This window comes from Hemicordylus capensis, chromosome 6, assembly GCF_027244095.1.
Source record: "Hemicordylus capensis ecotype Gifberg chromosome 6, rHemCap1.1.pri, whole genome shotgun sequence".
NCBI lineage: Eukaryota > Metazoa > Chordata > Lepidosauria > Squamata > Cordylidae > Hemicordylus > Hemicordylus capensis.
The window spans coordinates 81,037,091-81,051,266 of record NC_069662.1 but is presented as its reverse complement, the minus strand read 5'-3'; the positions used below and the strand labels follow the sequence as shown (position 1 = coordinate 81,051,266).

The window sequence follows — 14,176 nt, the reverse complement described above, 5'->3', positions numbered from 1 at the left end:
CAGTATTGTTTACCCTGACTGGCAGTGGCTCTCCAAGGTTTCAGGCAGGAGTCTTTCCCAGCCCTACCTGAAGATGCCATGGATTGATCCTGGGACCTCTGTCATGCAAAGCAGATGCTCTACCACTGAGCTATGGCCTCATCCCCACATTTAGTTAATGTTCATGTTTGGTTAACATCAGGGAGTCAAACTGAACCCAAAAACCAGCTCAGAGAGGGGCTTTCAGTGAACCAGAACTGAATCTTAACTTAAAATATCTTAGTTGCCTTGAACCTGAACCACAACAGAATCACTAAACATACAAAGTGGTGAGTGGCTCATAAATAAATAACCAGGCACTCAGACAGTTCTTGTGAGAGCTCCTTTCTGCTCCAGTTGTATCTGCAGGAACTATATTTCCCAGTGAGCAACCTGGAAGGAAGGGGAGGAAGAGCAAGAGAAATTTGTAGGCAGAGCCTAGGACTGGTAGTCCTCCTGGGGCTTCACCCACGCATAGGTTGATAGTAACAAAACCTCAGTGCAGAGGGGTTTTGAACTGAAGCTGGGAGTCTCTTGCATTTCCATGGCACCACAGCTCCTCACATATCCAACCAGTTTTTTTAAGTTTGTATCTGACTGGAACTGAACTAGTAAGTTGAAAAATACTGATAAACCAGAAGTGGAATTGAACCCAGATTTTTAATGGTTTGACTCGTCGGTTAACATCAAGATCCAGTTGAATGACAATCATGTTTTCGTTGTTGTTGAAGTGCTAAATCTTCCCTCTCTCTTAGGTATCATTGCTGTTGTGATCTTCACTATCCTCTTGACGCTGGTATTCCTCATTCGCTACATGTTCCGTCACAAGGGAACCTACCACACCAATGAAGCCAAAGGGGCAGAATCTGCTGAGAGTGCTGATGCGGCCATCATGAACAATGACCCCAACTTTACGGAAACCATTGATGAGAGCAAAAAAGAGTGGCTTATTTAAAACGGGTGGCGGGGGGAGCAGAAGGCTTGGGAAGAGGGATTGGGGTGGGTTTGGGGAAGACTTTTTCAGCAAGAAGAGAGCTCTCTTACAGACTCTTGAGCACATCTAGTTTAACAAAAACTGAGATCAGCACAACTGGAGGAGCAAGGGACAGACTCTGAAACTGGAAATATGACAACATTTCAGAAAAGTACTTTTTAATATTGATTTACAGTGAATCTCCCCTTCTTATATCCATCTAACGGAAAGCAGCATTTAAGAGGTTCAGCATTGGTTCATGCTTGTCAATAAACACCTGTCGTCTTGTGTGTGGCTAGCAGTGTTCAAAAATACCTGTGATAACAAGGGCCACGTTTCTATTTTTTTAAAGCCCTTTAAAATGTAAATATTTCTCTCCAGACAACAGCAAATCAATCTCTGAAGCCTGGGACTGTTCTTGTCTAGCATTCGTGCGTAGATAGTTTCATAGAAAGGATACTGTAATAGCTGGGTCTTGCTCACACAATGTTTCAGCTATTGTTTTAATGTGTTTCATATGGGCATACCTACACTACAGACTTGGCATGATTTATCAGTCATTTCAACAGAGAATTCTGGGAACTGCTGAGTTTGAGACAGTGAGAAGAAGGCTAGAATGTAAGGGTCCCTTCTGATATTATCTTTAGTGGTATGGGAGCTGCTGCAGGATGCCTTGGTCACATGAGGCCATCTGGTAGGAACCCATATTGCAGCTCCTCCCCACACCAGCACTGCTACACCCTCTAGGGCTGGCAGTACTGACACTAGAAGGTTCATTCTATGTTATCTCAGACTTCCAACAATACAGAGCGGTACAGAAAGGAGTCACGCTTCAGTGGCTCCCACACCACTAAAGATAATGTTGGAAGAGCTCTAACATAGACTTCTCAGTATCCTCAGCAAGGCACAATTCCCAGGATTGTTTTTCAAAGGACCCTGGAGAAAAATAATAGTTAAACTGGTTTAAAAGTTATATAAGTTTGTTCTGTAGACCTGCTCTTTGAGAAAAAGAAAACTAGGGTGTTGGGTACACTTGCTGGCAGGAGGGCACCACATTTTGCCTGTTTTCAATCTTCCATCAATCTTCCATCAAGTGTGCCAACACTTCAAGATCTATGTCTGATGAGGGCACCTGATAACAACTGTGTACAGTACTTAATCAATAATGTTAAAATACCCTTATCATTGTTATCAGTGTCAGAGCAAAACATTATAAAGCACAGGAAGCCTTATTTATTTTCTTGCCCAATTCTGAAGGAAGAACATTCCATTTAACTCTGTTACGACTCTGCCGATCTGAGGTAATCATACCACAGCTGTTCTACCTGTGACATATTGGCGTATGCTGTACGTATGTAGACATAAGCATCGTAGTAGGGAATTAGAACCAGATTTTACAAGTTTGTTTGCTTCTGTTTGTATCTAGGCTGTTACAGAAATATTACTACAGTGTTAGCAAATACATTTGATCCGGGAGATTTCATGCAATATATTTATCTGCTAGTGGCATACCATTCTTCTTTAAATCTCCCTCTGAAACCCTGTTGTGCAGGATATTGTGAAGCAGTTTCCTCTTGAGTTGAAAGGCAGAAATGAAGGGACTGAATAATCCTGTGCATAGTGAAACCTGCAGAATTGCAGTCCCAGAGCATTATTTCTCTTTAATGCACAGTTCCCCCCAGTCTATCTCATAATCTATTTTAGGGCACTTTGAGGGCAGATAAGGCAATAACTAATGCTTCAGGGATATGGATCATATCACAAAAGTAGAGAGAGCTGGGGCTAATCCACTTGTGTTTCTCTAGCAAGCCATGGTTGTGTGAAAGGGCTGCTTCAGAGCAAATCTCATGGCTTGAGCTTTCTTATATGAATGCAGTATTTACCAATGGAAATGTGTTCATCAAATTATGATGGAGGCCATTTTTACACTATATGCTTACATTGGTTTCAAACTGGATTAACTCTCAAAACGTCCCAAAGAACTTTGGGAGTCATCAGAGTGGGTTCTTCAATGGCTCTTGCCCTTTCACAGAACTGCAGCTTCCAGAGTCCCCTGGCTGAGATCTCTGACAGTTAAACAGGTATGAAATTGGTTCAAGTTTTTGTATTGTATACAAGCCCAATATTCCTTGATCACTACCACCATCGATTCACCTTGCAAATTGGCCTTTCCTTTCCAGTAAAGACAGGATCACCCACAATCTTGTTTGATGGCAGACAATTTTTAAAAAGTAAAATCCCATTGCTAATGAGATTCTCCACTGACAAAGTCTTATGGAAAGTTGTGTAGCACAAACTAATGAAGATATGATTGTATGGTCTCTTGCTTATCATGTATTTTTAAAAAATTAATGATTTCTTGTGAAAAGGTTTTATGCCTATGATGGCTGTGGATCCATGTAATCCATCTGCTCACAATTTTGGTATGCACAGCTTTGAAACATTTCTATATCCTTCTAAGAACTGGAAATCCAAAATAACATCAATGTACTAAAGATGCTATTCTATTTTAGTTGAGTCCTCACTTATTTTTCTGGGGAATGGAGGGGAGTGCAATAGTTTATATACTGCAAAAACCCTGCAAATCTGGAAAGAGAACTTCATTGACAAATCATCTATAGTGTTCTCGTGTGTGTAGGTGAATGTATCGGTTTGCTTTCTTCTCTCAAATAGTTTTCCTGGTATTTGCTGAGAGATACAGCATCAGAAAGTTGAGGGAGTGGAAGGAAATAGACTATAAGCTATTCACACAAGCAGCCTAGCCCAGGCTTGGGCAGTTCAGCCTTGGGTTTGAGCCTGATCCTGGCGCTGCCCTCCTGCCCAACCCAATTGCTACCCCAGCCTTTAGTCAGGGTTAAAGGTGTGAGTGCGCCCTTAACTCTGGTGCCGGGGTTGTGTGTATGCTTAGGCTGCATGCAACCCGAGCATACAACAAGCCGGACAGCAAGAGCACCTGGCTGAGGGAGGATCCCTCAATGCCCCAGGCTCCTCGCTCTGCTTGCTTGGGGAGAGTGTTGATTGTGTGCAGGGAGGAGCCTGCCTCTTCACCAGCCCCCCTGTCCACTCAGATAAAAGGTCATGTGCACAATCTCTATGGCTAGGAGGTCAGGGAGTCCACAAATTTCCATTCACCCTAGGAATAGCACAGAAGAATGTCACTGCTTTCCCCTGCTTTAGCAAGCCATCTGTGTCTTTTGTCACATCAGCAACCTGCTCTTTCCTTGCATAGCCATCTGCATGCTTAGCATAATCATCCAACATAACTTGCACAAGGAAAGACTGCCTTGCTCAGCAAGCCTGAGAGCCAAGGGTTAAGAACTGATGTAGAGATACAAAAGTAAGCAACAGCCAGCACATCTACAACACACCCACATATTTGGTGGACATATTGCTAATAAATGGACCTAACTGATTTGCTTTCCCCATTTCCCAAACCTGATGAGAACTTTTCACCTGACCTTCATTGCAACAGAGATTTGTGTGTGTGCGTTGGCTTTTTAATGAAGAGTTCTCCTTCCATAGGAAGGCAGAACATGTCATAAACGTGCATTATGACAACTTTCTCAGTCTACAAAATCACCTTCCTAATCCAAAAAGCTCTTCTTTTATTAATTTTTGAAATCTTAATCCTTGTGAGAGCCACATTAATAAAAGTCCTTCTCCTGAAATTGGAAGGGAGAAAGGATGGGTTTAATAAGAGTGTGAGTGTGAATTTGCCTTATTGGTTTCTTTTTAAATTTATCTTGAAGCTCTTTCATATGATGAAATGGCCATTATGGTGGCTGCTTTAAATCCAACTGCAAGGGGGCTTTTCTATGTGGACATCAGTTTGCCTAGAAATATCATGTGGAAACTTCATAGTACAGCAGGTATACATTCAGACACTGTCTCTATAGCCCTATGTAAAAAATAAAAGTGCAGTTCATTTTGCGTGGGTGGGGTGTGGGGAGGAAAAGATGAGTTAGGAACATAGGAAGATAGGAAGCTGCCATATACTGAGTCAGACCATTGGTCTATCTAGCTCAGTATTGTCTTCACAGACTAGCAGCGGCTTCTCCAAGGTTGCAGGCAGGAATCTCTCTCAGCCCTATCTTGGAGAAGCCAGAGAGGGAACTTGAAACCTTATGTTCTTCCCAGAGTGGCTTCATCCCCTGAGGGGAATATCTTGCAGTGCTCACACATCAAGTCTCCCATTCATATGCAACCAGGGCAGACCCTGCTTAGCTATGGGGACAAGTCATGCTTGCTACCACAAGACCAGCTCTCCTCTCATGATATCATGATTGTAGGCCCTTCACACTCCATGCAGCCAATGTCCATATATTAATTGAAACATTTATATAGTAGCCTATGGGGGTAGGCTCTAACCAGAAAAACAGGGTATATAGATTATATAATTTGAAGCTTCACATGTCCCAAACCCAGATAAACTATGCTTGGATACCAGGCCTTAATGTGTAGCATGGGCCCCCTTTCCCCTCCTCCTGTGACCCTATTCAATTTGGGGGGAAATGGGAAATTTGTGGGGGGGGGGTTAGCTTCTTCCAACTCCCTTTGCTTAAGCTTCCAGTTCTGGCTGCCTGATTTGTATCAATAGCCAGCTATGACCGTATGGCAAGTATGTGCATTAATTATACATGTGTGTGCTGACAGATGCCTTTTAGTCACTATTCCCTGTCCCTGGGATTTACTGCCAATTCTTCTATGCACTCTGGAGACCAGAGGCCTAGCTCATTTACTCATCTCTGTTCTGGGGTCTGCAAATCTGATTGACACCTCTGGTTCCCACTAGCACTGGAATCAAAGATGTCCCTAATTATTATGGTGTTTGTTCCTCCTTGCCACACTGTATTCAGTTCCTCCTGCTTATGCAAAGGAAATACTAAAGGGGATGAGCACCTTTCCCTCAACAAGGAGCTAGCTCACTCACTCCCTTATTGGACTCTTATGGTAACTTAAAAGAAAGATACGTTTTATATAGTCAGAGTACATTTCTGAGCATCAGTGTATATGGGGAATTGTTCCCCATGGACTCACTTCCGTATTTATATGAAGGATGGGAGCATTAATGTGAAATACACAGTTCTTCTTTGAGAAATCCAACATGTGGCACAAAGTTCAACTTCCTCGCAGTGTCTCCGAATATTTTGTTTTCTGGTGCCAGCTCTGAGCAGGCACGATGGAATTCTAGGACTTGTAGTTCTTGAGAAAGAAAGCATCTCTATCTCTTCTTCCTTCCTCTAGAGTAAAACCTGAAACAGCAAATCACCATATAAAATGTTACTGGTTCTGTTCTGCTTCTGATTGTGAGATTTTTCTCGAGTCAATGTCTGAACACCCCACATAACTAGGGAAATGTTTGCATGATCATCCTCACACATGAGCTAGATTTAGTTTTATTTTATTTTTTCCTTAAAAGTAATAGGCTTGCCACCTAGTCCCCAGACTCTAGTAATGTGTACCCTTTTTTACACACACACACACACACACACACACACACACACACACACACACACACAAACACACAAACACACAAATGCATGCAGGTTGAACACATAAGTGAGGTGAGGCTTGCATCTGTAATCTCCCACCATATATACAAAGGCATATAAAAGGGTGGGCATTTTGTGTGTGTGTGTGTGTGTGTGAATGTATCCATCCAATACCTGGTGCTAGATCCAGGCACCCATTTTCATGTCCCCAACAAGAGATCAATGCTTCAGCCAGCCATCTGTTCAGCAGAGAGATCAGGGTCAACATTGCTCTCCATGCAATCATTGCATTTTCCCTTGAATTTATGAAACTGCTATCATCAGTTAACTATGTGATTAATTATCATGGATTATTTCACCTTGTCTCATACTGCGAGAGTCAGTGTGACATAGTGGGCAGCAGTGTTCCCTCTAACAGGGATTCCCAGATGTTGTTGATTACAACTCCTAGAATGCTCAGCCATAATGGCTTTTGCTGGGGATTCTGGAAGTTATAGCCAACAACATCTGGGAATCCCTGTTAGAGGGAACACTGGTGGGCAGGCTAAATGTTGGACTTAGACTGGGAAGATATGGGTTTCAAATACTGAGATACGACAGAGTAGAGTATGGTTTGGCATATTGGTTTCTAGCTGTTAATCTTGGTGAAAATGAATAAACATGTGTTGAATATTATTTTGCAAGAGGCTCCTCAGAGAAAGATGCTAAAGCAAGCCAAACTGAACTTCATTTCATTCAAAATTATAGATGGATTTCCCCAGTGCTTTTGTAACGAGACAATGGGGGATGGCGTGGGGAGAAAGAAGGGGATAATCTGTATCAACTTGCTGACTTCAGTTTTACTGACAAATGTATAGATATTTTTATGGAGATGTTTCTAAGTGGCCTTTACATTGTCCTGTTCTAGCTTCTCATTTTGCACAGTAATTAATCCCACAATTATTTAGAAGCTACAGAATAGCTGTAGTTACAGGCTGCGATGTTTAGGCAATGGTCTGTTGCTATTAGGGTTTGGGGAGAGGGGATAGCTGGGTTTATAATAAACACAATCTGCATGGTCTGGATTTGTTTTCTCTGAGTCTCATTTTCCTTTTGAATTAGTGCTACTTTGTCAGGAACCTAGTTTCAGGTGGAGTGAACCCTTTTGTACTGTGTCTGTGAAATCTGTCTCTCAGACTGATTGAATTTCAGAGAATATTCAGAAATCTGGTATATTAAAGTCCAGGGCAATTTGCCACAAACTAGGGGTTCAGGGTAAATTCACATGACATAGTCCTATGGCAGTGATTCCCAAACTTTTGAAACCTGAGGCACAGTTTGTTTTTCTCTATTAAAATGGGGTGCATGCTTCATTCAAAAGATGCACTTTCTCAGCCAGAATAATTGGTGGCATTCTCCTTGCCATTACATTAACAAGCCCAGTTAATATTGCCCACTGATGAGCAATCAATGATTTTTCTGGGTTCCCCAAAACCTGTCAGCTCTAGCACGGGTTGCATCAGGGAATCCCGGTAGATCCTACCTTCTTCCTTTGGCTGACATCTCAGTCTCTACACTGGCAGAGAGAGGGTTAGATTGGTGCTGCACGGGGCTTCGCAGCTCTGCCCAGCATAAAATGGTGATGCATTCAACACGACTTAATTTTTCAAGGCACACTTGAGCCACTCTTGTGGCACACTATTTTGGCCTGTTGACACGGTTTGAGAATCACTGTCCCTACAAGATGGGAAATGATTGAAAGGTAATTCAATCATTTAATGACTGGGGAAAGGAGGTTTTTCTCACCATTTGACAAAGTCTGAAAATTCAGAGGCTGTGAATCCCATGGTTTTAGCAATTTTCAACAAAATAGGCACAAAGAAAAAGTCTTCTGTCCATATACTGATGGGGATGATGACACTTTTAAGAGATGATACAAAATGAAGTTCAGAGAACAGTTTGAGGGTGTGTGATGTTATCTTAACACTAGGCTGGCTTTAGCCTAGTCAGTGCCTAGATGTGAGACTACCGGGGGGGCCCATCTGAACTTCCAAAAGAGATACTGCTCTTCAGTATGTATCTAAATATAGCAGCTGACATGCTCTGCAATGTTCTGTGAGTGGTTCCGCACTGTTTGCACTGCTGCAGGCGTCTAAAACAATGCCCGCACTATTGTGCAACAGCACCCTTGTGCTAATACAGCAAATTGCACAATCTGGCTTGTGGAGCCCATTACTTCCAATCTGCATCATGCAGTTAGTGCAGAACTGCCCATGGTGTGCCGAGTGGGCATGACAGCCAATGTATATTTGTGCATCGTGGGATCCCTGACAAAGGGATGAAGACGACATTTTGCATTATTATTGTCCCATTGCTACTCAACTTGTGGAATGATGTCAGAGAACTTCATAAGGGGTGGTTCTTCCTGTGAAATCAGATGAGTGTCCTTGCTGGATGAGGCACCTCATGGGGCTGAGGTGGACATGCCTAGAGAGGAAAGACAATCACTCAGAAAGATTCATTCAGCAATTGGATGTCAATACAGTCGGGATGTGCACGGAACCAGTTCAGAGCTGGAGGCCCTTTATGGACCTCTCAACCTGTTTGAAAGTCAGGTGGTTCAGACTGTTCAAAGGTGGGGGGGATAACTTTAAGGACTGGGGAGGGTGCTCTTAAACCACCACCCCCGCCATCACTTCCCCCCCACCAGCGCTGTCATTGAAATCAGTTCTGCAGGGCGGCAGCATACCTCCTTGCCACCCTGGTACATTGCGGGTCAGAAGTGGCCGCTGCGTGTGCACACATCACAACATGCGCACGAGTGAGCTCAATGTGCTCATGCATGTCGCAACGTGCACACCTGCAGCGGACACTTCTGACTACTTCCAGTCCGCAACGTACTGGGGTGGGAAGGAGGTACGCTGCTGCCCCGCAGGACCAATTTCAAAGACAGATTTGGGGGGGGGAACGTGATGGGGGGTAAGAGCACACACACCCAGTCTTTAAAGTTATTTTCCCCCTCCCTTTGAACCTGTTCCGTGCACATCCCTACTATACAGTACCAATCTCAGAACTGCATTAAAGCAAAGAAAACTGAAAAAGTATTAGGAAATGGTTGATGGAGACAACCATTTCCTTTTTAATCTTGTCTAGTTGTGTGTGGTTTGTCATTGGTTTGGATCCATCTGAGTCAATAATCCCATGATTCTTTAGGTTAATGGAGGACTAAACCACCCCTTTATTTAATTTGCTCATTTAACTGGCATGCAAGCTAAATGAGAAAGTGGAACACCATCACCTGTAGGGGAAAGTTGACCTTACCTCTTAAGTGTACGAATTAAAGTTGTATCAAAGGTGATGTGCTTAATGCATTGTTTTTTGGTTGTTTTTTTTAATTTAAGTTAAAGTTAGCACATTTCTCCATCAGGGAGAAAAAGTGTATTCCAAACAATGTTGATGCCATCTGCAAAACCAGATCCAAGAATACCATGGATCTGGGATTCCTTTATTCTAGACATTTGGTCTACAGACATTTGGTCTACAGACATTGTTTGCTATGTTATGCTATAATAAACATACCCACTGAAGTACACAAAAGTGATTAAGAAAAAACACTGTTTCTTTAAGGATAATAAATTGTTTGTAAATTTATAAAGAGCATAATCTGTAAGGCCTTATCTGAAATATGTAACAGTACATTAAAGGAGCCTTGCCAGACTGAATGTGTAGTGTGTGTGTATTTCCCCCCCCCCCTTTCTTTCTCCCCTTTAAAAAAGGTGGTTGGCGGTGATTCTAGGTTTTTCCTGTCCTGAACCTTAGGATGCAGACTAAAGTAGGTCGGTGTGTTTCAAAATATATAGACTGTTCCTCAGATAAATATATATATTCAGTTAATTCAGTGTGTTTCAAAATATATAGATTGTTCCTCAGACAAATATATCTATATCTATATCTATATCTATATCTATATCTATATCTATATCTATATATCTATATCTATATCTATATCTATCTATCTATCTGTCTATCTCTGAGGAACAGTCTATATATTTTGAAACACACTGAATTCACACAAAGAACGTTTTAACAGTACTTTGGACTATTTTTATCTTTTTCTTGTGGTCTTCTAAATGTTCTATACAGGAACATTTCTGTCATGCATGCAGTGGATAATCTTTTAAAATTTCATCTCAGAAATAGTAAAGAAAAAAATATCTAAAGTATTCACTAGGGGGGGTTATACCTTGTGCTACCAGTGCTGTCGCAGACAGTGTCCAATGGCATCTGTGATGACTGCTAACAAGATTGCATACATTTTTGACAAGAGCACTGGTACCAGTAGTAGTAGTAGAAGCTCAAGTTTTGCAAAGTATCAGGATCTACAGTTTGAGAGTTGGCCACAGACACTGGCTTATTCAGCAACAGAGTTGTGATCAGGAAAGAAGGCATTGGTATTCTTATAACTGTTGCATTCTGATATCATGCAAAACTCCACTCACCTGTCCATGCCCTAAAATGGAACTATATGTTACAAACATAATGACCCTGCATCTCTTCCTCTGATGCCTGTAATATTTAACAAAGTGAAACACAATAGATTATGGCACTGTGTTGCAACTTTCCCTGACCCCACTTTATTTCACAGGCTGCCATTTGCAGGGATGGAAAAATGTATTTAATGTTCTGTTACTAAACTTTTTGGGGACAGAGAAGAGGGCAACCCACAGGCTGTTGCTTCTGGCATTTTTGGACACGTTTCTTAATGTGTAGTACTGGTGTGTAACATTAAATGTGGAACATTAGCTGCTGCATCCATTTTAGTTTGTTCAGCTTCAGAAACAATCCACTAGATGGAGTTTATTTCCTACAATTGGTGCTTTATAGGTTTCAGTTATTAGTGCATTAAATTATCTTATTCTGTGTAATGTATGCAGAAAATATTACTAGCTTTAGGATTAAATGTGGGATTGAAACTGGTATACAAATTAAATAGGTTTTATTCATTCACAATAATAGTTCTTCAAACCTTTACCCTCTTTTTAGAGTTTATTTTCTTTTTTAAATTCATCTCAACTCCCTCAGCCAGGTCATTGTATGTCCTGCACATGTGATGGTATTGTCAGAGTCAGAATTTATCTTGTGGTGAATATCTTGCAGCTATTTCACTTGGTTCTTAAGTGTGTGTCTGGACCGACAATTTTTCATGGAACCAGCTGCTGATTTTTGTTCGATAAGGAGATACAAACATACCACAGTCTGTAATCCATCACCTATTTGGTGCTCCACTTGTTTACACTACAAAACTACCTGTTTGATTCCAGACTCATGTCAATTTCACATTGTAATAGGAAAGGAAAGGTTATGCCATCGAGTCAGTGTTGACTCCTGGCAACCACAAAGCCATGTGGTTTTTTTGGTAGGATACAGGAAGGGACTATCATAGCTTTTTCCAAAGAAGAATCCTGAAGAAATCTTGGCAGTTTGGTGAAAAGCTAAAAACACTCTGGGGTTATTCTTATGATCACAAAAATCGGGCTAGGAAAATCCAAGCCCGATTTTTGTGATTGTGAGAGCCACCGGGCTCGCAGCCAAGTCTGGTGGTTCTGGAGCGGCTAACCCGCTCCTGTAGCCCACCCCTTAGCCCGGGTTTGCAGAGCGAGTGCTCCGCAAACCCAGGCTATCTGCTCGTGAGTAACCGCGGTGCAGCTCCGTGCCGCGGCTATTTGTGAGTAGACCCCCGGCCGGGAGGCTTAAAAGCAGCCTCCTGGCTCGGGGGTCTCCCCAGTATGCCCTGCATGCTCGCGCAGGGCATACTGGGGCTTCCGGGGGCTACGCAGCCCCCGAGCTCCCCAGCCCCCACCGGCTCCGGCTCGGAGCCGGCCGCCCAGGGCTCCCTGCCCACTCACCGCTAGGAACCGGGTCTCACTGATCGTGAGACCCGGTCCTCTGTTAGCAGCCCCTAATAGATTGGTCCCTGACTTGGACAGGAAACATTATCATGTTGTCTCCTTTCCTGATCTTTGTTTCTTTTTTGCATCACCATTATTGAAGCATTTTTTCTTGACTGAGAATTTTATGCTAATGTGCACCATCCATCTAGACCAGCCACCATTTCTTTTGTTCATATCTTTCAGAAGAAGCTAAACCTATTTCAGTCTTATGGAGCTGAAATAGGTCTAGCTCACCTTGGTCTAGCTCAGTATTTTCTACACTGTTTGGGAGCACAACCTAGAAGTGCCAGGGATTGAACCTGTGACCTTTTGCATAGTGCTGAGCGATGGCTTTCCCATTCCAGAATATGACATCTTTCCCAGTCTTGTTGACAAGGCCTTCCTTCCCACTAAACCAAAGAAAATATTTGCGATATATGGGTGCAATTTCACAACACAACATTCATTATGAAAAAATTACATTCCTGTACCAGCAATTCTGGAATTAGGAAGTTTGTATTAGAAGAAATATGCAAATATGTATTGAGTCAGTGATAAAAGTCCAATGTAATTAAATGTAGCAAGACTGTTACTTACATAAATCTTTGGTACATCCAAAGGAATCCAATCATTTTGTTCAGTCATTTCACTTGACCATTAGACCCAACAATTTCACTGGCAAATGCAAATAATGTCCTATATGAGTCTATTTGCACCAGTTACAAATTGCTGTTATCTTTGTTGTGGATATTCACCTCAGGTCAGTGAGGGAGATCCATGTGGAAGCAGGTCTGCCGGTGAATGCACTTGTGCAGTGATACAAAGGCTTCAGGGGAGGATCAGGCCTCACTAGAGCAACTGCTGGGAGGGTGGGCTTTTCCTAAAAAGGAACAAGTTGTTCTCGTAAGAACTAATCAGCCTACTTTCCTTACACTGTCTCTACAACTGGACTAAATTTGGCTCTACAAGGTCTACAAGTTAGATTTCTTGCACCTCAAATGTTCATGCATCTGTCATCTTGGATTGGGGCGGATGACATCATTACAAACTACACCACTGAGATGTCCCTGTGTGTCACTCACTACAACTGTACCTAATTTGGTTCAGATCACTTAGACAGTCCTCAAGTTAGTGCACTTGTGCCTCAAAAGTTCACATGTCCAACATTTTGGACCAGGGTGGATGACATCATCACAAACTATGCCATTGAGGTGTCCCTATGTGTCCCTACAGCTACAGCAAATTTGGTTCAAATCGGTTAGACTGTCCACAAATTAGCCTGCTTCCACCTCAGATGTTCACGCAGCCGCCATCTTTAATTGGAGTGGATGACATCATCACACACCACGCCATTTGGGCATCCCTATGTGTCCATACAGTTGTAGCAAATTTGGTTGAAATCGGTTAGGCAGTTCACAAGTTAGCCCACCTGCGCCTCAAAAGTATATGTGTCCGCCATTTTGGATCAGGGTGGATGACATCATCACAAACTATGCCACTGAGGTGTCCCTATGTGTCCGTACAACTCTACCCAATTTGGTTCATATTGCTCCAGGCGTTGCAAAGTTGATGAGTGGGGGGGGACACATGGACACACACACAGAATGCCAGGTAATCTCATAAGCCTACTGGAAAATAGGCTAAAAAAGCCCAGGAGGTTCAAATCCAAGGGACCAATCCAGAGGACTGGGCAGGGTTTTCTGGCTCTGCCACCTACTGGAGAAGAGGATGCTTTACTCCTCTTCAGTAAAGAGGCTGAGACTGCTTCAGTCTGTTCCAAGAGC

At 42.6% G+C, this 14,176-nt stretch overlaps 1 protein-coding gene across 3 annotated transcripts in view; it reads left to right on the top strand.

The window, feature by feature from the left end:
- Positions 1-10,179, top strand: part of CNTNAP2 (contactin associated protein 2) — a 1,803,519-nt gene extending 1,793,340 nt beyond the window's left edge. For all 3 annotated transcript variants that reach the window (XM_053266196.1, XM_053266197.1, XM_053266198.1), the window contains one exon: positions 774-10,179. In XM_053266196.1, coding sequence (XP_053122171.1) covers positions 774-973 — 200 coding nt within the window. In that variant the 3' untranslated portion in view covers positions 974-10,179. The remainder of the gene's footprint in view (positions 1-773) is intronic.
- The last annotated feature ends 3,997 nt before the right edge of the window (positions 10,180-14,176 follow it).